At 35.6% G+C, this 26,213-nt stretch overlaps 3 protein-coding genes across 3 annotated transcripts in view; 1 reads left to right on the top strand and 2 right to left on the bottom strand.

Annotated features, from left to right (window-relative positions):
- Positions 1-1,250: 1,250 nt before the first annotated feature.
- Positions 1,251-3,078, bottom strand: LOC128219551 (uncharacterized). The gene is made up of 3 exons (XM_052927370.1): positions 2,684-3,078; positions 2,007-2,131; positions 1,251-1,550 (listed from the first exon to the last, which is right to left on the bottom strand). Exons 1-3 carry the CDS (start codon positions 2,914-2,916, stop codon positions 1,513-1,515), a joined length of 396 nt encoding a protein of 131 aa, XP_052783330.1. The 5' UTR covers positions 2,917-3,078; the 3' UTR covers positions 1,251-1,512.
- Positions 3,079-3,194: 116 nt separating this feature from the next.
- LOC128219549 (uncharacterized) lies at positions 3,195-6,390 on the top strand. Its single transcript, XM_052927369.1, has 5 exons — positions 3,195-3,350; positions 3,485-3,641; positions 4,439-4,567; positions 5,275-5,387; positions 5,696-6,390. Exons 2-5 carry the CDS (start codon positions 3,511-3,513, stop codon positions 5,758-5,760), a joined length of 438 nt encoding a protein of 145 aa, XP_052783329.1. The 5' UTR covers positions 3,195-3,350; positions 3,485-3,510; the 3' UTR covers positions 5,761-6,390.
- A 611-nt stretch (positions 6,391-7,001) lies between these two features.
- Positions 7,002-26,213, bottom strand: part of LOC128219697 (uncharacterized) — a 36,911-nt gene continuing 17,699 nt past the window's right edge. The window contains exons 13-24 of the mRNA XM_052927617.1: positions 23,161-23,271; positions 18,387-22,663; positions 17,846-17,936; positions 17,466-17,523; positions 16,167-16,303; positions 15,493-15,651; positions 12,869-12,992; positions 12,076-12,296; positions 11,597-11,717; positions 10,868-11,047; positions 9,613-9,708; positions 7,002-8,713 (exon numbers count right to left, since the gene is read on the bottom strand). Coding sequence (XP_052783577.1) covers positions 8,517-8,713; positions 9,613-9,708; positions 10,868-11,047; positions 11,597-11,717; positions 12,076-12,296; positions 12,869-12,992; positions 15,493-15,651; positions 16,167-16,303; positions 17,466-17,523; positions 17,846-17,936; positions 18,387-22,663; positions 23,161-23,271 — 5,772 coding nt within the window. The 3' untranslated portion in view covers positions 7,002-8,516. The remainder of the gene's footprint in view (positions 8,714-9,612; positions 9,709-10,867; positions 11,048-11,596; positions 11,718-12,075; positions 12,297-12,868; positions 12,993-15,492; positions 15,652-16,166; positions 16,304-17,465; positions 17,524-17,845; positions 17,937-18,386; positions 22,664-23,160; positions 23,272-26,213) is intronic.

Here is a 26,213-nt window from a genome sequence, read left to right as displayed (position 1 = left end):
CCTGGCCGACAATGCAATCTGACCTATGCCACCTGCCCGATTATGCCAACATGGCCGAAACTGCGTACACGTGTATACTACTTCTTTGAGTACTGATTATTCCTTTTGAAAACCAATGAAGTTTGCAGATCTACTATCTGTGTTGCAAGCACTTGTCTTAAATGTTTATTTATTCCCGGCTCTGATAATCATTGGATTGAACGATAGTCTAAGTCGAAGATGAACTTAAGTGTTTCATCCAGGGACGTTCATCGTTGCCTGTCCGCCCAATCGTTGTTCGTTCGTCCGTACCGTTATCGCAAAAATTTGACTATCAAGTTTGAGATTTTGTCCGCCTGCGCAAAAACTGTTGGGTTTGTCGGGGGGGGGGGGGGGGGGTGTTCGTTCGCCTGTCCGTCCGCTCACATCTCCAAAACCACTTCATTGAAGGGTTTTGATGAAACTTGGATGGCATATTTCTCCATCATGACGAGGTGCAGAACCCTCGGTACAAGGCTAAAATCAGAATACAAGATTTGACCCTTGCAGTGTATATTATCTCAAAACATCCATCAAATAATATATATTTAATGAAACGCAAATTATTACCAAATGTTGTACTTATCAAAACGATATTCATAGAACAAAGTTCCATCCGTCGAACTATTGAATTCAAGATCATACTACATGTATGTCAAGGGTAAGGGTTGTCCGCTCCATATTTAGCCAACAAACATTGAAGGATTTTAATAGAAATAAATCTTTCATTTATAAATACAACTATCAATGAATTACGCCTGCCAACGTTAACGCTTAAGATCATAATACTAGGTCATACGCTGGCCTCTTGCAATTCATCTTGGCTCATATTCGCTTTACCCAATTTAATGATTTTGATGAAACTTATTCCGATAAAATGCTGTGCCCATATTGAAACAGTGCTGTTTAAGGTAAAGGTAACACTTACAGACATGCATGTCCACCGCATAGACCTCCTATGCAAACCCAAGGATGTTGACGAAACTTGATCTAATGTTCGACCCATCGAGGCGAAGTGCAAAATCAATGTCAAAACCGCATATGTCCAAGGTCAAGGTCACAGTACTAGGTGCAGGGTTTGAGCTGCTCCATGGTACCTTCTCGTGTGTCATCAGTTGAAGGGTGTTAAAACACACGAGGTCGGACAATTCATGGATTCCTTTTATCAATCTGCATTTATTTGTTAAAAAAATGACATCTCCGTTCCTTTCGTCAATAATGTTCAATAGATATTGAAAACATAATTTATATATATATTTAAAGCAATTTATGTCTACTTTCGGTAGATAAATTGAAATGAAATGTAGTCATTATCGATAATGTTCAATATAAAATATGTGTTTTATATATTCGAGGCATTTGATATAAACTCCAGCTAGAAAAAAAACGAACTTTGATGTTTACGGTATAAAACGATTTTACATATTTCATATCTTATTTTAATTTCTGGTATAAGTGTTATTTTGTTTATATGACTAGATGACTTTTGCGGGATCACTTCATCTTCTTGGGCGCGAACAGATGACTGACATCTGAAAAGTGAAATTTAAAATGTAAATTAAACAAGCATCTGTGAAAGTGCCTTTTCCGCCGAGTCTAATTTTACGAATATGGAAAAAATGAGTTGAAATATGATCTACCAAATAGCTTGCCATATAACATAACTATGTTTACTGAGTAGTACTTTTCTCATCCTTGTTAACTTGAGCAGGCGCATCCGGTGCGCGCCCATTGAATTGGCCAAGTGAACTTTTTATATAAAAATGGTTGAAAAACATGCAAATATTATTCTAGAATGCACCGTCTTAAACTAAAATTAGTCCAACCCCATTCCACGTGTATAGCCAGTCTAGAGTATTCGGTACAGTGTTGGGCGGTGGCGTGGGAGGCCGGGTGCACACAAAATAGTGCGCCAACTCGAACGTGTCATCCTGGACACGCACCTTTTAGAGAGCTAGGTAATAACGTAATACTGTAGAGTTACTCACATTCCTTGTCGTTGCAATAGGTGGCCCCACAGATGACCATTGTGAGAACGGCGACCGTCACCAGGGCGGACACATTGAGCACAAATCCCAGTATTTCACCGGTTGACCAAAGTTTCTTGGAGGGGCTGAAACAGTAATGTGAGCGATATTGTTATGGTTACCATTGCATTTGCTGTCTTTGTTGTTGGTGATGTTAGCATGAACGCAACCCGAAGTTCCCCTCATGTAATCTTTTGAAAAATCAGGACTTCTACTAAACGATAAAGATAATAACGTGATGGTGGCATCGTGTCGCGCAGGTTAATAAAATAGTAAAATGAACACTGATAGCGAATGCATGTTTATACTGAGGTAGTGGTGGTAGTGTTGGTGTTGGTGGTGAGGTGGTGATGGTGGTGTTTGTGGTGATGGTGGTGAAGGTGTTGTTGGTGGTGATGGTGTTGGTGTAGTTGGTGATGATTGTGGTGTTGGTGTTTGTGGTTATGTTGTTGTTGTTGTTGTTGGTGGTGGTGGTGGTGATGGTGGTGTTGGTGTTGCTGGTGGTGGTGGTGGTAGTGGTGGTGGTGGTGGAATGATGATGATGTTGATGATGATGATGATGATGATGATGATGATGATGGCGGCGGCGGCCGCGGCGGCGGCGGCAATGATGATGATAAAAGCAAAACATTCCTTACCCATTGTAGCAGCAGCCGACAGCGCCGTTGTCACAGCAAGTATAGTCGTTGTAGCAGTAGATCGCGTAACTCACGTAACTGTTCGAGTCTGCCGCGTTGTCAACATTATAATTACACACAGTTCCTCCGCCCAGGTCAAGGCGGTATGAACAGTCCACCGTTTCTGACGTAACGTGGAGACGGTTAGTTGTCGTTAACGCTAGGAGAGCGAAAAAATAACGTAAGCCATTCATTGCTTCGTAGAATGTATTGATGTTATGTTTAACAATCTACTAGTATATCCATCAAAGAGTATTTATAAATCAGTTTAGAAATACATGTTGCAATTTGCTTGTGTTATAAAAATGCACAAAACATAAGCATGAATATTTTGTTCGAGATCCAAGTTTATCGATATTTGAAGTATTGAACATTATTGACATTTGATATAGACTTTTTTGTTCAGGTATTGTAGCGACCATCAATAGTTCTATAACTTCCTTGATCTTCACAACGCTACAAGTTGTTCGATAAACATAATTGGTATATACAGATGATTGTCCTACAGTCAGAAAACAAAAATGTGCCGTATAAGAACTCACGTTCAAGCATGTCTGATTAGGAATCAACATTAAATCAGATTGAGTTAATATGACTTGTTATACTTGGAATTACTACATCCAGTAAGGTAAGAACACGCCAGAACAAATATTAATACTACAAGTACTACTTATAAGACTCGAATGATTTCTTCATCTTCAATTCGTGCAGATCAATTTTATACATGAACTAATATGCAATAACAAAAATGATCATTTCTAGTTGTTGGCGTGAGAATTTATAACAACATGACTTCCGTGTGCGCATGCGCAGTGATAGTTATATTACTGGCTTACTGTGAAGTTGCACATGCGCGATACAGTTCACGCTCGAGATCACTGCCAGCATGCTACAGCAACTTTAATGACAACACATGGACGTAAGTCGTTATACGTTTACATTTTTTCATCATTAAAGTACTTTAGTTCACAGGTGACATAATTTGCGATGGTGGACTTTTTTTTAGATACATTGTATGTATAAAACTACACATACAATATTCACCATTTTGACCGATATTGTCACAAGAGTCGGTGTCAATCACAGTCACTAGAGGTGTCGTGTGATTGGTTAAACTTTAATGACATTTAACCTAAAATACTTTTTTCTCCAGATTTATCAAAGGGGTCACCCCTACCAACGATCTAGTATACACTCGCTATGACTTAGATACGCTACTGTATGCAGTTTAACGATGTCAGAACACTTTAATTTTTAAAAAAAAATATCAGCTACTATAATTAGGCCTGTCGCGACTTTCGCGATTTTAAACAGGAGTCATTCATAGTTACTTTATGCTAGATCTTTGGTTGCAGTGATCGGAAGAGTTTTTGATTCGGAGCTCCACGAATTTATTGAAATGGCCGAGGAGATCCGAATGAAGATACTCTTATTTTTATTTTAGGTTACCTGTCACTGAATTAATTTAAAAGTCATATGGCACCAAAGCAGGATCAAGTTCATCCCTTCTAAGCGACTGTTGTATCAAGTAACCTAAACAGGCTTCATTTGGTCATTAATTCGATTGCCAAAATGGAAAAAAGTAAAGAGAAAGACCGAATGTCATCACACGTCTTCACTATTAATCTACCAACTTGCTGTTTGCGATAATAAAATGGAATGTATGTTGTTTGAAATAACTTGAATACTATCTCACTGAAATACATCCACTAACAGGGCATCAGGTATATCAGCATGCCAGAACCCACTATACAAAAGCTGCGGGAGTTCCGCTCCATATCTGTGCTGTAGTCCTGACCATTACTGCTGCCGCGAGGACACGCTGTATCCGGTCTGTTGTAGAAAGTGAGTAAACGCAGGTCATTGTTCAAATGGTGCAAATCGTGAGATAACAGTGAGATAGTAACGTTTGTATGCGGGCGTGTGATGTTTGTAGGTGACAGTAAGCTATTTGTAGACTGGGGTGAAATGTTTGGATGCGTGAATGAAGCGTTTGTAGGCAATTGTTTGACGTCTGTAGACGGCGGCTTGTAGGACGTTTGAAATTAGGAGTATTGATGTTCGTATGCAGGTGTGTTGCGTCTGTAGACGGGATGGTGGTGTTTGTAGATGGACGTGAGGCAAACTAGAGTGGGACGTTTGTAGCCGGGTGTCAATCGTTTGTAAATAGGAGTGTGACAATTTTATACAATTTATTGTGTTACGTTTGTATGGGGACATGAGATGTTTGTTAAAGGGTGTGGGACATTTGAAAGCGAGAGTGAGATATGTGACGTTTGTAGACAGGAGTCTTAAATTTGTAGAGGGGAGTGATACATTTGTTGGGAGCATTGACACGTTTGTCGGCGAGGGTGAAACGTTTTGATACGTGAGTTCGACGTTTGTAGAGAAATGTGTGACGCTTTTAAGTGGGAGCAAACAATAGTTAATCGTTCGCAGATGAATATGTATCGTTTGTGAGCGGAAGTGAGGCGTCTATAAACAAGTGTTTTACGTTTGTAGATGGGAGTGTGTCGTGTCATAGGCAAACTACCATAGTCTTGTTATTTCAGAGAGTGGAATGATTTTGAAATTGCGAGCATCGTATGCGGAGCTATCGCCTGGGTTGCCATCATCATCGTGCTTGGAATTTGTGGCGTAGGAAATCTGATTCTGAAGTTGAGAAGTAAGACTTTTTCTCGGGCCATGTTTCAAATAAATATATTCATATGTGTACAATAACAAAATGGCCCACTCCTGTTCAACATCTTTGTAATCATTTTCATTTTAACAAACCAGTTTTAGAACAACTCGAGTACACAGATACCCAACCATCCTGTATTGTAAGGGTGCCTTTGTGTGGTTATTCAGTGCATGGCTATTTCAGCATGAATTGATCAAGAAAAGTCTTGTCTGCACAATAAATTTAACCCCATAGTTTGATGAAATTTACCATATTTCGACTTTTGATATCACGCAGTGGTTTTATTACAGGTGCAAAGGTTTTTCCATATAATGGGAAGTCCGACAATATTCAGATGAAAGAGGTGAAGAAATGATGATGACAGATAATGTTCAGTAATTTACAAACTGCTGCGACATGGTCAAACAAATGACCCGTGTCTAGGCTACATTGACCCGTGTCTAGACTACATTAATGCATTCGGTGAATTGAATTATAATTGTTGTGATGTTGTTTTTAGAATAAATGAATTATTCTAGCTATTGATAATATTAGAATATTGGTTTTTCATTTACCATAATAATTTTTCGTTCTTATAATGGGCTCTGGTTTGAGAATATGCTGTGAGAGACTTGTGTACATGTACTATATATATTATAAACATGCATTTTTAAGTCTAACTATGACATTATTTCGATCTTATGACTGAGGTGGACTTGTAAGAACGAGTTTGCATACATGCACATAAAATGTAAATCGTTTAAGTTGTAGGTTATATTTTTTCATTAGGAATATTTCATTTGTATTTCAAGCCATGCAAAAACGCACCGATACTTTTGCTATCGTTGCTTCGTGGCTTAATGTAATTTATTGCTTTATTTATTTGATATATATGTATTTTTATAGCTACAACTTATACTTGTGTGATGTTTATCTGTTTACTTCGTCACCTGTATGGCTATCTGTGTATGTTTGTGGTACGCCAATAAACTGAAACTAAACTGAATTTTTCATTAACCTTTGTGAAAAATCCGCTTTTATTTTAATTTTTCTTTTGGTTAATTGTACTGGTACCTAGCCCCAACTCCTTCGAAAGTTCTGAAGCATAAAAAAACTTAAGTAGCTTATTTCATCTTCATTATTAGAATAAGAATTCATGAGTATCATGCAGATAATTTCATAAAAAAATCTTAAGAATGTAATAAGTACACACATTAGACCAAAACATAAATATTGAGCTAAGCTTAATCCTGTTATAAGGAACTTGAGATGTTACAGAAATTAAGGCCTAGCCTCAATTTCACAAACAATCTTTCATCCCTTTATAACAGGATCAAGCTAAGCTTACTAATTTTGTTCCTACAATTTGTGTGAAATTCCCATTTTTGAGAATTCTGAAACTTTTGAATGAAATTATAATTTTGATAATTAAGATGAACTTTTTATTTTATTTTGTAAAACAATTTATAAAGTAATTTAGCTAAATGAAAGAAGACTTAAGCTTGTTATAAATATTTTTTTGTGAGAAATTTGGGCTAGAAACTTACGGTAATGAAATTAATCTATTATAGGTTTACATTTCACTTGCTACTTTTCATCCAACAACCAAAACGCATCTAAGGTTTTTATGAATTTATTTTCTACAAATTTTAACAAAAATATGGAGATAAAAATATTTTGACAACAAAGAAATTCAACACTAAAGAAAACTTAGCACACTTTATAATGAAAGTTTATGATTGACTTGAACACATTCTACAGTAGAGTAACTATGATTATAATACATGTATATTTAATGGAGTAATAAAGTGCAATCTCAGAATAAACGAACAAAACAACAACATGCTTCATATAAAACAATTATACATATTCCTACCATTGAGGAGTGGCTTCTATGGTCACAACAATCTTGGGAACAACGAATGAACATTTCTTAAGCAATGTTTCAAAATCAACTAGAAATGTTTTCAAAGTATCACATTTCAAGACCTTTATTTCCCCTTAAACTGAGCATGCATGAACAAACCTTCATAAAAGTTAAGTATTAAAAAGAAACATTGTAATATATAAATCAATCATACTTTCAGTTAACCAAATTCCATTCAGTAGTTGAATTACATTTGGTATTTTACAAGGTAGAATTCGGAAAAAAATTGTTTGAAAATCAAAGCAAAGAACAAAAGAAAGGTGGAATTTTCTGCGTTATGCACAAATGAACATTGTTATCAATCAATATTTAAAGTTTATTTCAAATCCTTTAAGGATTTACTGAGTTCTAATTCAGACAAACTTTCTTTCAAAAAAATGGAAGTGCAAGGGAAAATAACATTGCACGCAAGTGCCCAAGAGTTAAAATTCCTGTTATGCTTACAACTACACATTACAATCTATCACTTTTCCAAGTTACATTCAATTTCTTCCAGTATTTTCCAAGTTATGCTTTAAGCTTTAAAAAATAAAAAGCCCTCTAATGTTGGTCAGTTCATCTCCGCTTCCTCCTCCTCTGCTAGATGAGTATCTATACATAATATAACATAATACACAAATCCACACAAGAAATAGTCAATAAATATAGAAGTTATTTACATAGAAATCATAAAAATGCACTTTGTACAATTTCAATAACGAATATGTATTTAAAAATACAAATATTGAACCATCCATACAGCATGTTATAATGAGTGAAATATGCTTCAACATGATTTGCCAGACTGGACTAGCCAAATAGTGAAAAATATTAAATACTGATAAGTATAAATGCATAACATTGTTTTAATGAATAATCGATGTCAATACTGCATAATTATCATCATTATGAACCGGAAAAAAAAGAATGTTTGCACCCATACAGCAAGTCTAAATAATTAGACTCTTGTTTACCGATTCTACTAATCCTGTGACAGATTTGCAAAATCAACAATCGTAAAAGAATTCCTCGACATACAATTATCTGGACCAACATTTATCATGCAAAATTGAAATAGTAAATATGCATGCCAGAATCGTTTAACATACATAGAAGTTCTTAACATTGTCTTAACAAAGTACTATATGTTTTTCTTTGAAGTCAAAGTGTAAGACTAATGTAGACAAAAATTGGGCTCCCAGTAATTTTACAAAGGATTGTCACATTCAAACAAACGGTTTGCAGACAAGAGCAAAATTGGACTTGTACGAGAGTCGCATCTGTTCTAGTTGCTCTACAATGTCATTGTTGACCATGTGTCGGTGTTGGTCGAACCAGTTCCGCACGATCGCCAACACTGGGGGATGGATGGGGGAGATCTCAAGAAACATTTCCAAGCAGCTGTTCTGGACTGACTTCAAACCTGCCAAGGAATAGGAAGTATTTGTTATTTGTGTTATTATTGATGTCGTGTCATTATATAACTAACGTAATAACCTTTGAAGTGATATTATGTATTTAGCTCTGTAGCTCATGAAATCAGTATGATAAAAATAGAATACCACATTCCTGACCATTCAATACAATATTTATCAAACCAGTTCAATACAATTAAAAGGCATGTTTTTAACAATTATAGAAAAACTGTTTAATAAATTTTGTATTAAATGACTAATATAGTGATTATGCTAAATACCTAAATACATCAAATGTCTTTACATATAGCGCACATTTACAACCTTTATAAAGTGACATCATCAGTTATTACACAAGATATACATCAAAAATATATAATGAAATTATTCCATGATGGCGACATCATTTATGATACAAAAAATACTGCCACACAGACAGGATCATTTGGGTGTGTCTATTTAAAAGAGAAATAATTCAAAACTATGATACAATAGCACTGCAAGTAGAGCCTATCACTTTTCTCTGTTAGGTCCATAACTCATACAAATAGTTTAGCCAGAGTTAAGGCACTTGCTACTCATATGCCTATTGTTTCTGTTAAGATGTCAGAGCAATAAGTTTAAAGTTGCACTTTATTTTTTTGTAGTAATGTGAAGTATTTGTAATGTATTGTTATGTATTTGTATAGTTTTTGCAAAACCTGGGCACCAAGGCAATGCCATTACATGATCTTTTTTCTTTGAAGGCAAGACTGCTTACATTAGCACTTGAACTAACCACTTGTTCAAGCTAAATCTTTAAAGAGAATAAAACATTACGACGGAAATACAATAAAATGTGGATGGTTTAGATACATTGACTTTTGCATAGTTACTATCATATGATTAAAATAAAGGTATAAGTCACCTGGTGTATGGTTGAGTATTGGCAGGAGCCAGCACCGTGTCATCTGTTTTATGTCCCGGCCTGGGACCTCGCTAGAGTGACTGTGCACAGCATTACCTGTGGATGTAATGACATATACCCGGTAGTCAAATATTGATACAAGGTTTATAGCTCTATATAACATGGTCAGTTTATCGGTGAGTTTAACTTATGCAGTATCCCAATAATATAAAATAACCTCTGCATTTTCCCAATAGAAATTCAGATGCTATTCAGCACCAAAAGTTATGAGGTCCCCATCACAGAATCAAAAGGAAAAGACCAGTCCTGTCATAAAATGCTAATAATGTGACAGGCTAATCAAATGACTAACTGCATGACTGGTCATTTTAAGTACAGTGTAAATATACTTACTGGTGGTTTTATGTACAATGCACACATATATTTTGGTCATTTTAAATACAGCGCACACATATGTTCTGGTCATTTTAAGTAAAGCGCACACATACATGTTCTGGTCATTTTAAGTAAAGCACACACATGTTCTGGTCATTTTAAGTAAAGCGCACACATTTGTTCTCATTTTAAATATAGTGCACTAATAATCTGTTCTGGTCATTTTAAGTACAGCGCACATATAAGTTCTGTTTTTTTTTAAGTACAGCCCACTTATACTTACTGGTCAATTTAAGTACAGTGCACATATACTGACTGGTCATTTTGAGTACAGTGCACATATTTACTGGTCATTTTAAGTAAAGCACACACATGTTCTGGTCATTTAAGTACAGTGCACATATTCATACTGGTCATTTTAAGTACAGCACACACATGTTCTGGTCATTTAAGTACAGTGCACATATTCGTACTGGTCATTTTAAGTACAGCACACACATGTTCTGGTCATTTAAGTACAGCACACACATGTTCTGGTCATTTAAGTACAGCACACATATGTTCTGGTCATTTAAGTACAGCACACACATGTTCTGGTCATATAAGTACAGTGCACATATTTACTGGTCATTTTAAGTAGAGCACCCACATGTTCTGGTCATTTAAGTACAGTGCACATATTCATACTGGTCATTTTAAGTACAGCACACACATGTTCTGGTCATTTAAGTACAGTGCACATATTCATACTGGTCATTTTAAGTACAATGCCATAGTCTTCCTTGTCATTTCAGTACAGCACACATATTCTAACTGGTCATTTTTAGTACAGCACATATATTGTTACTGGTCATTATAAGTACAGCACACATATACTTACTGGTCATTTTAAGAACCGCACACATATACTCTGGTGCCACAGGGACATTGATCTTCTCTGCCCGGTACTTGTTGGCCGCAGATTGGAGTCCACAGGTGTAGATAAACATGTCCTTGACCCAGCTCCAAGGTTGGGTGGACAATAACAGGTCCACGGCCTTCGTCAGCTCAAACACTGCAGCTGAATATTTAAGATTAAAGTAAATATAGAATAAAGAAATAAATGCTGGTTAATAGCTATTATGTTGGTTAAGTTAACAACTCTGAAAGCTGAAGTTTACTGTTAAAAAGTTGCTTCTGATAATAATCAATGAACTTGAACTTGATTTGTTTATAATAAAAGATAATCAGTTTTAGCTGTGGTCTTTTTGTCATGCTTCAAGCCAACAAGACCTTTAGAAGAAATTTATATTTTCAAAATAACAGGATTACGAAATATATATGTAAGCAGTAGTAACATAGAATATATTTTTTCTGTATCTGCATTATTATTCCATAGTAAACTGTGAAGAAAGCAATATCTGGGAATCATTGTTTCTGCTTTAACCACACTAAACCTTTAGTTGAGTTACTAAATAGTAAAACTGTTTTTTTCATTTTATGAACTACTTGCACACATCATTAACAGATTGGAGATAAAAAAAAAAGTCAAAAGAAAAAATGCTGCAAAAAGCTTTGTGCTACATACTGCGAAAATTACAGCAGCCATTCACAACTATAGCAAGCTCACCTATGTTTCTTGACTCTGGGTGTGTTACGTATGCCAGTTTGTTCATGATTGTTTTCAGGACTGTGTCTATATTGCCATGGCTACCACTCCAGCAACACAGCTTCTGTAAAACCAGCAACACCTGAAATGCAGAGAAATTATATATGTATTAGTGAATTATTTCTGATAGTTTAATATGAACAAACTAAATCTCAAATTAAAGTCGTCAATCATGCCAAACACTGGTTAAGATGTTTTTGACCTATTCAAACTAGTGATATTTTTACTATTTCTTTAAAGCCAATGATTAAGTTGTAAGGTAAAAATAGCTTATATTGTATAAAAACATACATTTATATCCTCTACTCTTTCAAAAGATCTAAATGCAAGGATATGAAAGTGCAAACATACAATTAGAAACTTTCATTTATCTTTACTAGAAGTTTTGAAAATGTTACGTTTAGATTTTAGGTAAATGTAAATCACTAAACTTGACTCACTTTTCTGTTGACCTCGGTGTCCTGTTCCACCAGTGACCTTTTGATGACCTCCTCCAAGGCCAAGGTCAGTCCAGGGGTAACAACCTTGTCAGGGCTGTCCTCTGGGCTCTTACACAGGACCTCGGGCCACACACTGACTATGGGCACCACCAGTAGGTTTGGATTAAGGTAGCCGCAGGTCACAATGTGGTAAAACAACACTCGGGCTCGCTCAATGTTTCCTGAAAGTACATGAAGAAATAGTACCCACTGCATGAGTTATTTAAATTATTCATAAAGAGCATGAAGTTAATCATAATTTCAGTTGTGACTGTTGGGTGTAGTTAGTATTTTGTACCTTATGGTCAATCAAATGTCAAACATTTAAAGCTTACTATGCAATAAGTAGATTGCGTATTGTAAAAAATGTCATTACTCTGCACTCTATCAATAGGTTAACAGTTCTCAGACAGGAATGGTTCTCGGACAGGAATAGTTCTCTGAAAGAAAAATTCTCCAACATAAGTAGTTCTTGGACCCGATTAGTTTACAGACAGGAGTAGTTCTTGGACAGGTATAGTTCTTGGGCAAGTATAGTTCTCAGACAGGTTTAGTTCTCAGACAGGATTAGTTCTTGAACAGGAATAGTTCTCAGACAGGATTAGTTCTTGAACAGGAATAGTTCTCAGACAGGATTAGTTCTCGGACAGGAATAGTTCTCGAACAGGATTAGTATGACGACAGGTATAGATCTCGAACATGTATACATGTACTTCTTAGAGAGGACTTGGGTAATGTATTTGTCAGTACATACCCTGTGTGGAGGAGAGTGCAGTGAAGACTCGACACATGGACATCTGACCTACAACACTGGTGTCCACACTTCGGCTGAACACGGCTTGCCACAACATTGTAAACACTGTTTCACCACTCAGGCCCTGAAGATAGAACACAATGTTTTCATTTAAAATGTACATCTGAAGTTATTGATTTTAAAAGATGCTTGACTTAATGGTTGATGTGAAAAAGAAGATTATGATATATCAACTAGTTTTAATAATTTGAAAGGGGTTCAGAATATCTATGCCACCATGTGCTTATTGGTAACAAGAAAGTAGTTCCATTACTAATATTTGGCATATTAATTATTCATCTGTAAAATACTTGTATATGCCTTGATTCTTTATAAAATCACCTACCATTTCCTTTTTACAGACACTGGGCACTTTATAACTTGTTCTATCCTTTGAAAACATTCATCTAACAAGAGGCACATCAGTGCCTGTGCTCCACTGGCCAAAAGGTTCAAGCAAAGACCACCTAACGAACATTTTCGTCAAGTTTCATAGAAATACAATCATCAATTTTTGAGGAGAAGTTATTTAAAAAAATTTTTTACTTTAATAGCTCTGGCTGCCATGTTGTGCAGTGGACCGAAATGATTTGGGCAATTTGAGTAAAGGAGCACCAAACAAACATTTCTGTCAAGTTTTATCGAAAAAAGGTCATCGGTTTCGACGACAAGTCGTATAAATTTTTTTTATTTTTTAGCTCTGGCAGCCATGGTGTGCAGTGGACTGGAACCATTTAACAAATTTTGGTTAATGACCACCCAAGGAACATTTCTGTCAAGTTTCATCAAAATCTGATCATCGGTTAACATTTAATCTGAATAGATTATGAAGCAAATATCTAACCTGAACAAGAACTGACGAGATAGAATCGACTTGGTGTTTCACTTACACTTTTCGGCCATTTAAGTTACTAAAAATAGCTGTTTCATAAACTTTCAGAATGTCACTTAAACGAAAATTAATGTTCAGTCTATATATACTTTCCTATGTATAAATGTAAGGTTTTTAAATTGATGTTTTTGTGAGAACTTTATGCTTATATGTTTACTCATAAATTATTATTGTTTAAAAATTATTTAAAGATGCTATACGTGAAAAATTAAGACATTATTTTTTTTCTATTAAAGGGAGGTAATTCAGTAGTAAAATGTAATCAAAGCTATTAAAGCATGGCATTTCTTTTCTAACCATGTTGATATTATTACAGTCTATTCAAGCAAGATGCCTTTTGTTTTTACATAGTACCCATAGGTTCTGAAAAACAAGGAGCACTATTCCCAACAGAAGGATGTCACTCCCTATCACTGCATGAGCATCATAATAAAGAAATGTTTACTCAAACTACAAGCTGCTCAATTGAAATAGGTATTTACCTCAAGCATACAGTTTTATAATGTGGCAAAATAGTCGGACTACTAGATTGTCATTCGGACTAGTAAAATATGCCATTATGCTAGTCCAACTGGCTAGTAGGTTAAAATGTTTTTCGTGAAAACTGCGGACGAGAAGTCCTTAAAGGTTTTTCTATTTTTAACTCTCGCAGCCATGTTGTGCAGCGGACCGGAACCATTTGGGCAATTTTGGTTAAAGGGCATCCCGATGAACATTTATGTAAAGTTTCATCAAAATCTGATAATCGGTTTCTGAGAAGATGTAGTTTAACGTTTTTTTCTATTCTTAGCTCTGGTGCCCATGTTGTGCAGCAGACCAGAACTGTTTGGGCTATTTTGGTTAAGGACTACCCAAGTAACATTTCTGTCAAGTTTCATTGCAATACGATCATCGGTTTCTGAGGAGAAGTCGTTTAAAGGTTTTTCTATTTTTACCTCTGGGGGCCATCTTGTGCAGTGGACCGAAACCATTGAAGCAAATTTGATAAAGGACCATCCAAGGAACATTTCTGTTAAGTTTCATCAAAATCTGATCATCGGTTTCTGAGAAGATGTTCTTTAAAGGTTTTTCTATTTTTTTGCCCTGGCAGCCATGTTGTGCAGCGGACCGGAACCATTTGAGCAATTTTGGTTAAGGACCACCCAAGGAACAATTCTGTCAAGTTTCATCAAAATCTGCCTATCCGTTTCAGAGGAGATGTCGTTTAAAGATTTTGCTATTTTTAGCTGTGGCGGCCATATTGTGCAATGGACCAGAACCATTTGAGCAATTTTAATAAAGGACCACCCAAGGAACATTAGTGTCAAGTTTCATCAAAATCTGCTGAACCTTTTCAGAGGAGATGTCGTTTAAAGATTTTGCTATTTTTAGCTCTGGCGGCCATATTGTGCAATGGACCGGAACCATTTGAGCAATTTTGGTAAAGGACCACCAAAGGAACATTCCTGTGAAGTTTTGTCAAAATCCGCTTATCAGTTTCAGAGGAGATGTCGTTTAAAGTAAAAGTTTACGCACGCACGCACGCACGCACTCACGACGGACAATCTGTGACGACATAAGCTCCATGGCCTTCGGCCAGTGGAGCTAAAAAGGCGAGCGATTTACTCCCACCATTTCCTTGTTATATAGCAGAAAGATCTAGGCAAAAAATTAAAAGTTAACCCTACAATATAGACTACATAATTTCACCTACCATTGCCTTGTTACAGTGCAGGAACTGTAGAAGATGTAGCGCACGTTTTTCCACATTATTCAGCAGGGGGAACACAAGGGGCCGTAAGGTTGTGTGCTGGTCTCGGCGACATACCTCGTACACGGTGTCAAGAGAATCGGTCTTCATGCGACCTAGACACTGTACATCAAGATAGAATATAATGATATGCATATGTATTTGGAGAAATTCAGAAGTAATCATCCTATATGCCTATACAGGAAATCAACTTTGTAGAAAAACTAGGCCTTTTATATTCACTGTAGCAATTGCAGAATAGGTCATTTTATGTCCAATTACAGCTGAAATAAAGAGCACAATTAATATACAAACTATAATAACTTTATGGATAATATATTTTTTGGTAAATTATTTTACATTTTAGTAATCAGTCATCAAATGATAACAAAATCATAAAGGCTCACCAGGAATCAGACACAAAATATGGTTAAATGAAACTATCATTGAAGTATTCATAAAGCATCTTTAGTAGTGAAAACATTCAACTTACTAAGAAAAAAAAAAGATTTCTTCCAATGTGAAAACTAACAATGTTTTTACACCAAAAAGATATATAAGGCATATGTATAAATTTGATAAAAAAGTGTAATTAAAATATTCACAAGTATAAGTACAGTGTAATCAGGGGGCTTTACCTCAATGCAGTATTTAAGTAGCATCCCTGGGAGGTGTGGGAGGTCACTAGACGGGCAGTCAGCAGTAAGCCCGGACATGAACACCTCAACCGTGGGCTCTAGCGACTTCAGGTGGCCTAGGGTCTTCTTGTATATGCCTTGATAATGAACGAAAATATCACTTAGAAGGTTATAAAAAAGATTATTAAGGGTAGCTTTTAAAGTAGGGATGCAAACGAATATTCGAATATTCCATCAAAAGTTTGGTATTCGAATGTCGGAATCGAAAAAAAAGTTCAATAAAGTGAATAAAAAACCTTTTGCCTACAACACTGTTGTTGTTTATAAAGAGTGTTTGTCTTGTTTTCATAACGATTGGCCCCTCATACCAGATGTGTGAATGTAATGACAATAAACTTAACATGCGTCATATGACATTTAGGGACTTATCGTTGGGTGCTATAAAAAGTCCCCCTACTTCTACAATATCTGGCTAGGAATCGGCTTTAACACCAATGTGTTCTCTTGGCTTAATTAAGCCGTACAATGTAGCTCAATCGCGCTGATGATATGAATGTCATGTGCTACAATAAGGTTGTAACATATATGTGCTTTAAACTGTTTTCCATGGTTCGATACAGTATAGCGAATTCGGATATATTTCCTCTATTGTTTTACAAAAGATGAGTCAAATCCACATATATTTTCGTTTTATTATTTTACTAGTTCCTGAGTTGATTTGGGTTTTTCATAGTTATATTTAGTCAATTTAGATGTCAATCAAATAACGAGGCTGCACGTAAATTTAATCTATCTAAATTTCACATTGTTTACAGATATAATGGCAGCGGAATTGACATTATTCCATATTGTTGTTTGTCTGTTTATAATGTACTGCTTATCTCTTCCTGAAAATGGAGAATTTCAAAACTCATTTGGGTAAAATCAGGGTCAGCCGCGCGTACTGGCTACAACAAATTACGGGATAAAAAAAAGGGCTATTACTTTAGCGAAAAAATAATAGAAGTTTACTACATCTTCTAAAATAAGTATTTCGGTAATGGAATATTCGATCGAAAGAATTACCAAATATTCAAATATCAAGTTTGCCATTCATTTTCATCCCTATTTTAAAGTTAATACAAAAACATTATGATGGCAAATAAACATATCTTTTTTATAGTTAATGACAAAGCACAATTTGTGTATGTACAAGTTCCAAGATATGTAATGCAATACCAGTAACATCACAGAACTGTTTTTCTCCAATGGATTGCCAGTATAACAACAGTTACTGTTAGTAAATAGACGAAAACTTACCTTTTTCAAATAAAGTTTCAGCAACTTTGGACTTGGCAGAAAACAAACCTTCTTTGCACTGAAAAATTAAGCACAAATAGGTACATGTGAAATGAGGCATTTGGCTTTACACATAAGCTTGAGTTTGACATATTGATGCTACAATTTAGGAAACAAGTTGTTATTCTAATAGTTTATACTCATCCAACAGGCCAAAATTATGAATTTCTTCTTTTGGCTCAATTTAATAGACTCATTAATTTATAGAGAAAGCAAAAGCCCAATATCAAGAAATATTTCAATGCTATTTCGAGACAATGTTTAACCTTCATGTATGGGTAACAAGGCTTATACTTCACACAAACTATACAAAGAAAGCTTACTACCAACACTTTGTTTACCTGTTTTTTGTCCTGGGCCTGGTCCCCTGGGCCCGACCGTCTCTTTTTACCAGACTGGGTCAGCACTGGAGCGTCGATCACTGGTACTCTCCTGAGTATCAAATAAATTACATGAACATTTATGCAATACAGTCTTTTCATATAACAGTTTAGTCAAATATTAATTAAATGACGTAAATTATCATGAAGAGAAATCAAATTTCTATATTTTTTTTGAGTGAATGCGCATGCTTTTCAACGCTGGATCACGGCATATGACAGTGACATAAACAAACACCAACATTTTAAAAACTCTTGGACATTTACCAGTCAAACAATACAAGTTATAATTATAAACTGCTTAACGCACATCATCCTCTCTGATAACTACCATAACATTGATTTTCTATTATAATAGATTTTTAGGTTCTTTTCTAGGAAAAACAATGATACGGTCTTTGAGTAGACTAACGGTGATGATTCATAATTTCTGTAACCTTCTTAAACATCAGCTTTACAGATTAGGCAGATTTTTTTTTCTGTCTTTTGTTAAGTAACTTACAATGGTTTAAGTGGCTGTATGTTGGTCTTGTGAGCGAGGCGCGTTTTCCGCTTGAACGCCCAGTTGTCCATTCCTTCTGGAACTTCATCCAGCTCTGGCTTAATCTCAATCTCACCAGTTTCCATGGCAACTGTGATGGTTTTTGCATCCCCCATTGCATCCATCTCACTTTCATGTACATCAGTGTCAGGTTTTACATCTTTATTATATTCAATTTCCTGGTTGTCAAGTCTAACTTCAGCTTCAGTTTGTAACATATTTTCAGGATGGATTTTATCATTTGTCAAGTTCTTTTTGTCACTTTCTGAATGTTCAGTTTGTTCGGCACTTTTTACTCTATTTCTTGTTGATTTCCTTAGTGCTGTCCTTCCAGACTTTCTAACACAGAAACTATTTTCTATAGAGTCCTCTGAATTTTGTACAATGGGTGTTTTAGAACAAATCTTTTGAATGTTTGCACTTTTAGATTTGATTCCTTGATCAGTTTTGTCCTCTTTATTGTCTTTCTTAACATTTCCATGATTACTTACACTCCTGACATCCATTTTCCTATCACCTGGTTTAGGTATAAAGAGTTCAGGGAGATTTGTGTTTTTGCTGACTGGCTTCAGCACTTTTGTAGATAATCGACTCTTAGGTGAACGCACAGGACTTATCATTTTGGGCAGTGGTGACAGATTGTTAATCTCTAATATCTTCTTTATGGGTATTTTAGGTGGTTGTTTGGTCAAAACTTCTTCAGTCTTTTCATTGCTCGAAGTAGTTCTTGTTCTTCTTTTTACAGAACTTTCACCACAAATTTCTTCTTTTTGTTCATTAACATCTGCATTATTTAAATCATTTCTATGCTTTTTAGTTTTCACTTTGCCTGAAGATTTAAATTCATCATTACAAATCTTTTCAGTTTTTATATCCTTTACCATTTTTAGATTTACAATGTTCTTTTCCTTTACACTATTTCTCATCTTTAAACTGTCCAAATTACTTTCAGAATTATGAATGTTTTCTGATTTTATTTTCACATCTTCACTTATAGCACTATTTGACATCTTACTATCCTCTTCAGAATTTACAGCAATCTTACCAACTGAATTTTCAGTATTGTTTGTAAATTGTTCAGATTCAGTCTCTGATTTAGCTATACTATCATTGGACAAAGTCACAGTTTTAGTTATATCAGGATTTATACATTCATCAAGATGTTTTTTTCTTTCTAAGTCATCAGGCCGAGGCATTGAACTTTTTCCTATATCTTTTTCAATGCCAATTCCAACAGTTAACTCTTCCTCAGTTTCATTTGCATTGTCATTATTTCCAGTTGCCTTTGATTGCTGAAGTGAAAGATATCCTGCACTCTCTTTTTCATTAACACTTAGATCACATTTATCTTTTACACCAGAACCATCTTTTTCAAAATTATTAGGATCACAAATTACTTCTGTTTGATCTGTAAGAATTTTCTCCTCTAGTTGAGGTGAGAGAGGAGAAACTCTGTTTAAATGTCTAACTGGGGAGGGGGGCAGGGGTGAAATTGGATTCATAAAACAGAATGGTGAAATACTTAATGGTGAAACAGGTGAAGTAGGATCCATTGATTCCAAACCCAGACCTGGATCCATAGTCACACTATGAAAAAGTGAGGCTGAGTTTAAACTTGCTAGATCATTAGGATCACTTATAATCTTAATGGTAGCAGATTTTACTCTGTCAGTGTGACTTTCAATATTTGTGTCAACTGTATATGAACAACCTGGCTTTTCATTGTCTTCAACAATCACTGATTTCCTCTCTGTCAGTTTTAACCTTGATGTATCTGAACTTTTTACACTTAAATGTTGTTTCCCTTTGATTTCTTTCACATCTTGAGGCATTAAAATATCAGCATCACTTACAACATCCTCCTGTTTTGAACTATGATTATCAGTTTTGTTTTTACTAATTTCAACACCAAGAGCACCAACTAAGTCTGTCTTCTCAGTTATATCAGTAGAGTAACTCTCCTCTTCAATAACATTATCACAGAGAGAATGGTCAAATTCCGACACTCTGGCGGGTGAGTTTCGGAACGACTTTGTACTTTCACAGCTCGGAGATCTTTCTAAACTAACTTGACTAACTACAAATCCTGTACTCAGCTGCCTTGAAGGAGGAGTAACACTGTTTTCCTTTCCAATTGTTTCTGCTCTGATTGTTGACTTTCTTTCACTGCTCGACATACTTCCAATTGTATCAATTAATGTTTTGGATTTAGACAATTCCACTCTTTTAAACGCATGTTTACTCCCCTCACTTTGTAACAAAGGTACACAGCCATCAATAAAAGCTTTATTTTCAGTCAGAGCTGCCAACTTGCTATCAATTTTAGATTTAGAATTTCCATCACCCAATCTCTCAAACTTAACAGCTGGTCGAAGCTCACTTTTCTGACTAGTTTGGTTTGTATTATTACCCTGCTCAGTAGCTTGACCATCAAGGTCAACATATTTACATCGCTTTAACTTTTTGTTATTCCTTTTCACAAAGTTTTCCAATTTCCTATGGCAATAATCAGGACTTCTTATTAAATCCTTTGCAGGTTCACTATCTCTAGAGAGTACATTATAATCCCCATCAAAATCGAATCCAGCTAGTTCTTCTTCTACTAAACTCTTTATCTTCTTATTTCGTTGTTTGTTCTCATGAACATTAACTTTATCTGATTCTGTTTTGACCTTCATACTCTTCTCACCGAGACCTTCACTGTCAAGATTATTCACATAAATGATACTGTCCTTTTGATCAGATGAAAAATCTTTTTCAAGTTTCTTAGTGACAGCAGTGTCATTGTGCAATTTAGTAAGTTTTCTTTTTGCAGCTACTGCCTCCTGTCGAATAAGACTGGATTTTGGTGTATTCTTTTTCTGAACAACTTCATCTTGAGGTTCTTTCCAGACTTCAATCACATCTTTAGTGTCATTCATTTGTTTATCATCTGGCAGTTTTTCAAAACTCCCATTACTACCAGCACCAAAGACCTTAGACCTAGAAACACAGAAGTCCATGTCAATATCTGTAGCATTGTTCTTGTTTATTAAATCAATTTCAGAGTCATTTTCAATATCTGAATCTGACAACTGTTCTATATCATCTACATTGTCTGTATACTTTTTTTCTGCAGAATACCTCGGGTGAGATCCAACTTCCTTTACGGCCTCCAGTAATGATTCAGAACCTTCTGTCTCGGCACTTGGAGTATCTTTTTCTCTTGAGCATTTTTTCCCCACATTTTCGCTGTGGCTAAAGCTTGAATCTGATTTGGCTAACTCAACATTATCTTGAGCAGACTTTGGCTTTTCAGATGTTATATGTCTTTTATCATGCCCATCTTCTTTTCTTTTTGTTGATACATGAGCTATTCTCCTCTTTAAACCAGAGGGAGACATAAATAGTTTATTTTCTGATTTAAAAACATTATCGCTTTCACTGTTTATGTCAATAGTTTCTTTTTCATCTTCATTTTCATCCTGAGAGGTTTCATTGATTTTATGTTCAATTTTAACACTTTTATCTAAAGGAGTACATACTGCTTCATCCTCAGTGGCACTTTTTACCATAACACTGTCTGTTCTAAATTCCGAAGGCTTTTCAGTTGTATCTATTCCTAACACCATAGTCTTGTCAGAAGTATCTGATCTGAATTCCTTATTCTTCTTAGTTGCATCTCTCTGCTCTGCAGTTGTATCCGATCTTAACTCAGAAGGCTCATTAGTTGCATCTGTTTTTAACTTAAAAGGCTCCACAGTTGTATCCGATCTTAACTCAGTAGGCTCATTAGTTGCATCTGTTCTTAACTCAATAGGCTCCGCAGTTGTATCCGATCTTAACTCAGTGGGCTCCACATTTGTATTTGATCTTAACTCAGTAGGCTCATTAGTTGCATCTGTTCTTAACTCAATAGGCTCCGCAGTTGTATCCGTTCTTAACTCCTTCGAATTCTCATTTAGTATATCACAAACAACAGTTTCAGTTGAATCAGTGCATTGAGTAAAACTTGCAGGTATCTCTTTTGTGATAGATGTTTGAACCTTTTCAAGAGGTGTAGATTTAACATTTAAAAGAGGATCCGATCTGACACTTTCAGTAGCAATCATTTCAGCATCACCACTATCAACATCATCAGAATGAGCATTTTTAGGAGGATTAGATTTACTGTTTTCCAGAGAATCAGTGTTTTTGACTACTGCAGTGTCGTCAGTTTCCATTTGTAGCTTATCATTTTCAACTGGTTTCTCTTCAACCTGAAATATCACCATTGAGGTTTTCTATATGAATGCTTTAAATATCCAGTTTTCAAAAGTCATGCTCAAGAAAAAATGCAATAAAGGCATTGTCAATAAACTTAACAGAAGTTATGATGGATGTACCACAAGTATCAAAGAAAACTAACAGCCAAGTATCAAAGAAAACTAACAGCCAATTTTGCCCTGCATTCAGATGCTACAGGCATTTGAGATTTTGAGAAAAATGGTAATGACCTTCAGAAAAGTTTGACAGTATAATGTGTTGGCAACTTAGGATATTGTATTAACATTACACCTTTAAGCACTGTGAGAGGTTTTTTTAACGTATGATTCAATGGTATTGTCAACCCTTGCAAAACATTTACAAATGTGTAAAACCTTATTTTAGTTACCTGAATAAGGACAAACATATACACCTGCATGACCAGGCTTTCCTTATATATAAGCTGAGATTTTTCAATAATCAGTGAACAATTTTACAAATGTAATGTTACCAGAGTTTTGTCTAGATTGTCCACATCATCCTCAACATCCAGTAGCTGGTGTTCCAGCTCATCAGCAATGTCAGAAATATCCAAATCCTCTCTGGCCAGATGGTTTGAGGTCTGAGAGAAATAAACCATACAACACTTTCCAAAGGTGCTAAAAAAAATACTTGTCGAAATAACTGACTATTCAATACCGATGTTTGGTTCGGGACACAATTTTTCAAAGATTTCACCTACTGACCCCATGTGACCCTGTTTTGAACTATTCAACAACAATCAAGGAAAACAGTCTGATTAAGTTTCATGAATATTAGATTGCCTCTAGTGTGTTCCCAATATTTTTTCTAAGATTTGACTTCTTGACCTTGTTTTTGACCCATATACCCACTTTTAAAACCCAGTCAAAATTTAACCCAAAAGAACATTCTGACCATGTTTGAACATAATTCAACCAATCACCACCAAAAAATAGTTTGGACAAGATTTTGAAAGATTTGACCTAGTGACCTAATTTTTATCACATGTTACCCAGTTTAAAACATGTCCAAGGGTTCATCAAGGAAAACATTCTGATCATGAATTTTAGACCATACATAATGTCTCTAACGTGTTTCAAAGATATTTCTAAGATTTGACCTAGTGACCTAGTTTTTGAACCTATGCGCCTCACTTTTACAAGCGGTCCATATTTCATCAAGGGATACATCATGACCAAGTTTGATCATAATCCAACCAATCATTTCCATGCCAGACAAGATTTGACCTAGTGACCTAATTTTCAATCAGGCCTAAAAAAAAATTTGTTTGGTTAGGGTTACAACCTTAAAAAAAATAGGTAGGGTAGGTAGGCTTTTTTTATTTTTTTTTTTTTTTTTTTTATTATTTTCATCATTGGAGAATGGTGTTAAAGCTATCTTCTGTACAAGCATTTAAGGTTTAAACTTAATATTAAAAAGCAATTAAAAAAAAAACGAAATTTTTTTTTTTTTTTTTTTTTTAGTTTTTCATTTTTTTTTCAAACTGACTATAAAAACGGTAGGGTCGGCGCCTATTCCGTAGGTAGGGTCGGGTAACCCGAACCAAATGTATTTTTTTTTAGGCCTCATATGTGATCCAGTTTTAAACTAGAACTGTAAGCCATAGGCTAACGAATACCCCCCACCCCTCCATGTCTAGGTTGTTTGCCCTGGAGTTAGGCCGGACAAAGCTAATTTTGCCTACAAGGGGAGATAACTCCAGTCAGGGTCATGTGACCTGTACCAAATTCACAGAGGCGAAAGTTTACAACATGGCCATTAATTTCTGAAAGTTTGATAAAGATTTGTTGAATAATAACAAAGATGAATCCCGGACAGGGCTTATTTTGCCTACTTTAACACATCAAGGGGAGATAACTCCAGTCAGGGTCATGTGACCTGTACCAAATTCACAGAGGCGAAAGTTTACAACATGGCCATTAATTTCTGAAAGTTTGACAAAGATTTGTTGAATAATAACAAAGATGAATCCCGGACAGGGCTTATTTTGCCTACTTTAACACATCAAGGGGAGATAACTCTGGTCAGGGTCATGTGACCCGTACCAATTTCACAGAGGCGCAAGTTTACATCATGGCCATTAATATCTGAAAGTTTGAAAAAGATTTGTTCAATAACGACAAAGATGAATCCCGGACAAAAAAAAACGGACGGACAGACGGACAGACAGACAGACGGACAACCTGATTCCAGTATACCCCCCCAAACTTTGTTTTGGGGGGTATAATAAGTCCATGATTTCATCAAGGAAAACCTTCTGATTAATTTTTATGAAAATTTGACCATGTATAATGCCTCTAGTATGTTCCAAAGTTTATTTGAAGATCTGACCCCATGTGACTCACTTTCTTCAAGTGGTCCATATTTCATCATGTGGTTCATCCTGACCAATTTTGAACATAACTTGACCAATCTTTACCATGATATGGTTCCGGACAAAGATTTGACCTAATGACCTAATTTTAGATCATATGTGACCCAGTTATATTTACAACCAAGAGTTCATCAAGGAAAACATTCTGATTAAGTTTCATGAATATTTGACCATGTATAATGATACTTGTATGTTCCAAAGATTTTTCTAATATTTGACCTAGTGACCTAGTTTTTGACCCCATGTGATCCACAAAGTGGTCAAGATTTGATCAAGGGGAACATTCTGACCAAGTTTGAACATTTTCTGATCAATGCCAAACAAGATACAGTACCAGCAGACGGACAGACGGAAGGAAAGGCTGAACGGACGGACAACGCCAAAACAATATCCCCCTCCCGAAATCTTTGTTTCAGCGGGGGATAAGATGACCCATATTCATAAAATATACAAGATAACATGCTGACAAATAGTCTGACCAAGTTTGATAACAAATGGATAAAAACTCTTGATTTTGTGACATAAAATGAAAAGTTTAACGCATTATTGTTAAAGCCTGCCCGATGAAAAATCTGGCTAAAAATGTATAAAGTTGTGATGTCCCAAAATGATTTTCAACTGGTCTTTAGCCAAGTAAAAGTTATCTTGCGAATAAAACATCAAATGTGGGGGCAAATTTTTATTTCATTAAAATGTCTTAAAGGCCTTGTTTAAGCCTTCTATAAGTGACCCACCCCCCCAATCTGTGTATAGTTCACAACCTCTGTGTATTGATCTTAATCTACTTGCCTTGATCCCTCTTATCAGATCTCCAATCTGAGTATCCTGCTGGGCCATCTTGGAGGTTTCATTATAATATTGGACCCTAAATGGCCCTAAGCCAATAAACCAATATACAGGAAATTGGCCCCTACTGTGACACCAGTGCAATAAGCAGAAGATGCACAGCAGGGGATTATCATGCCAAACATTCCTTAAACTAGGCCTTTAAAAACCGCCGGTCCACGGATAATTTTGATTTTTTTATTGATTTTTTTCAATTCTTTATTACTTTTTAATTTCATTTTGAAATTTTATAAAAAAAGGTCTCTAAAGGTTGTGTGGGTGGGGAGAGATGGAGAGATATATATGGAAAGCAGACTAACGTT

Source organism: Mya arenaria, chromosome 15 (genome assembly GCF_026914265.1).
Source record: "Mya arenaria isolate MELC-2E11 chromosome 15, ASM2691426v1".
Taxonomy (NCBI): Eukaryota; Metazoa; Mollusca; class Bivalvia; order Myida; family Myidae; genus Mya; species Mya arenaria.
This window is presented reverse-complemented; position numbering and strand designations above follow the sequence as displayed.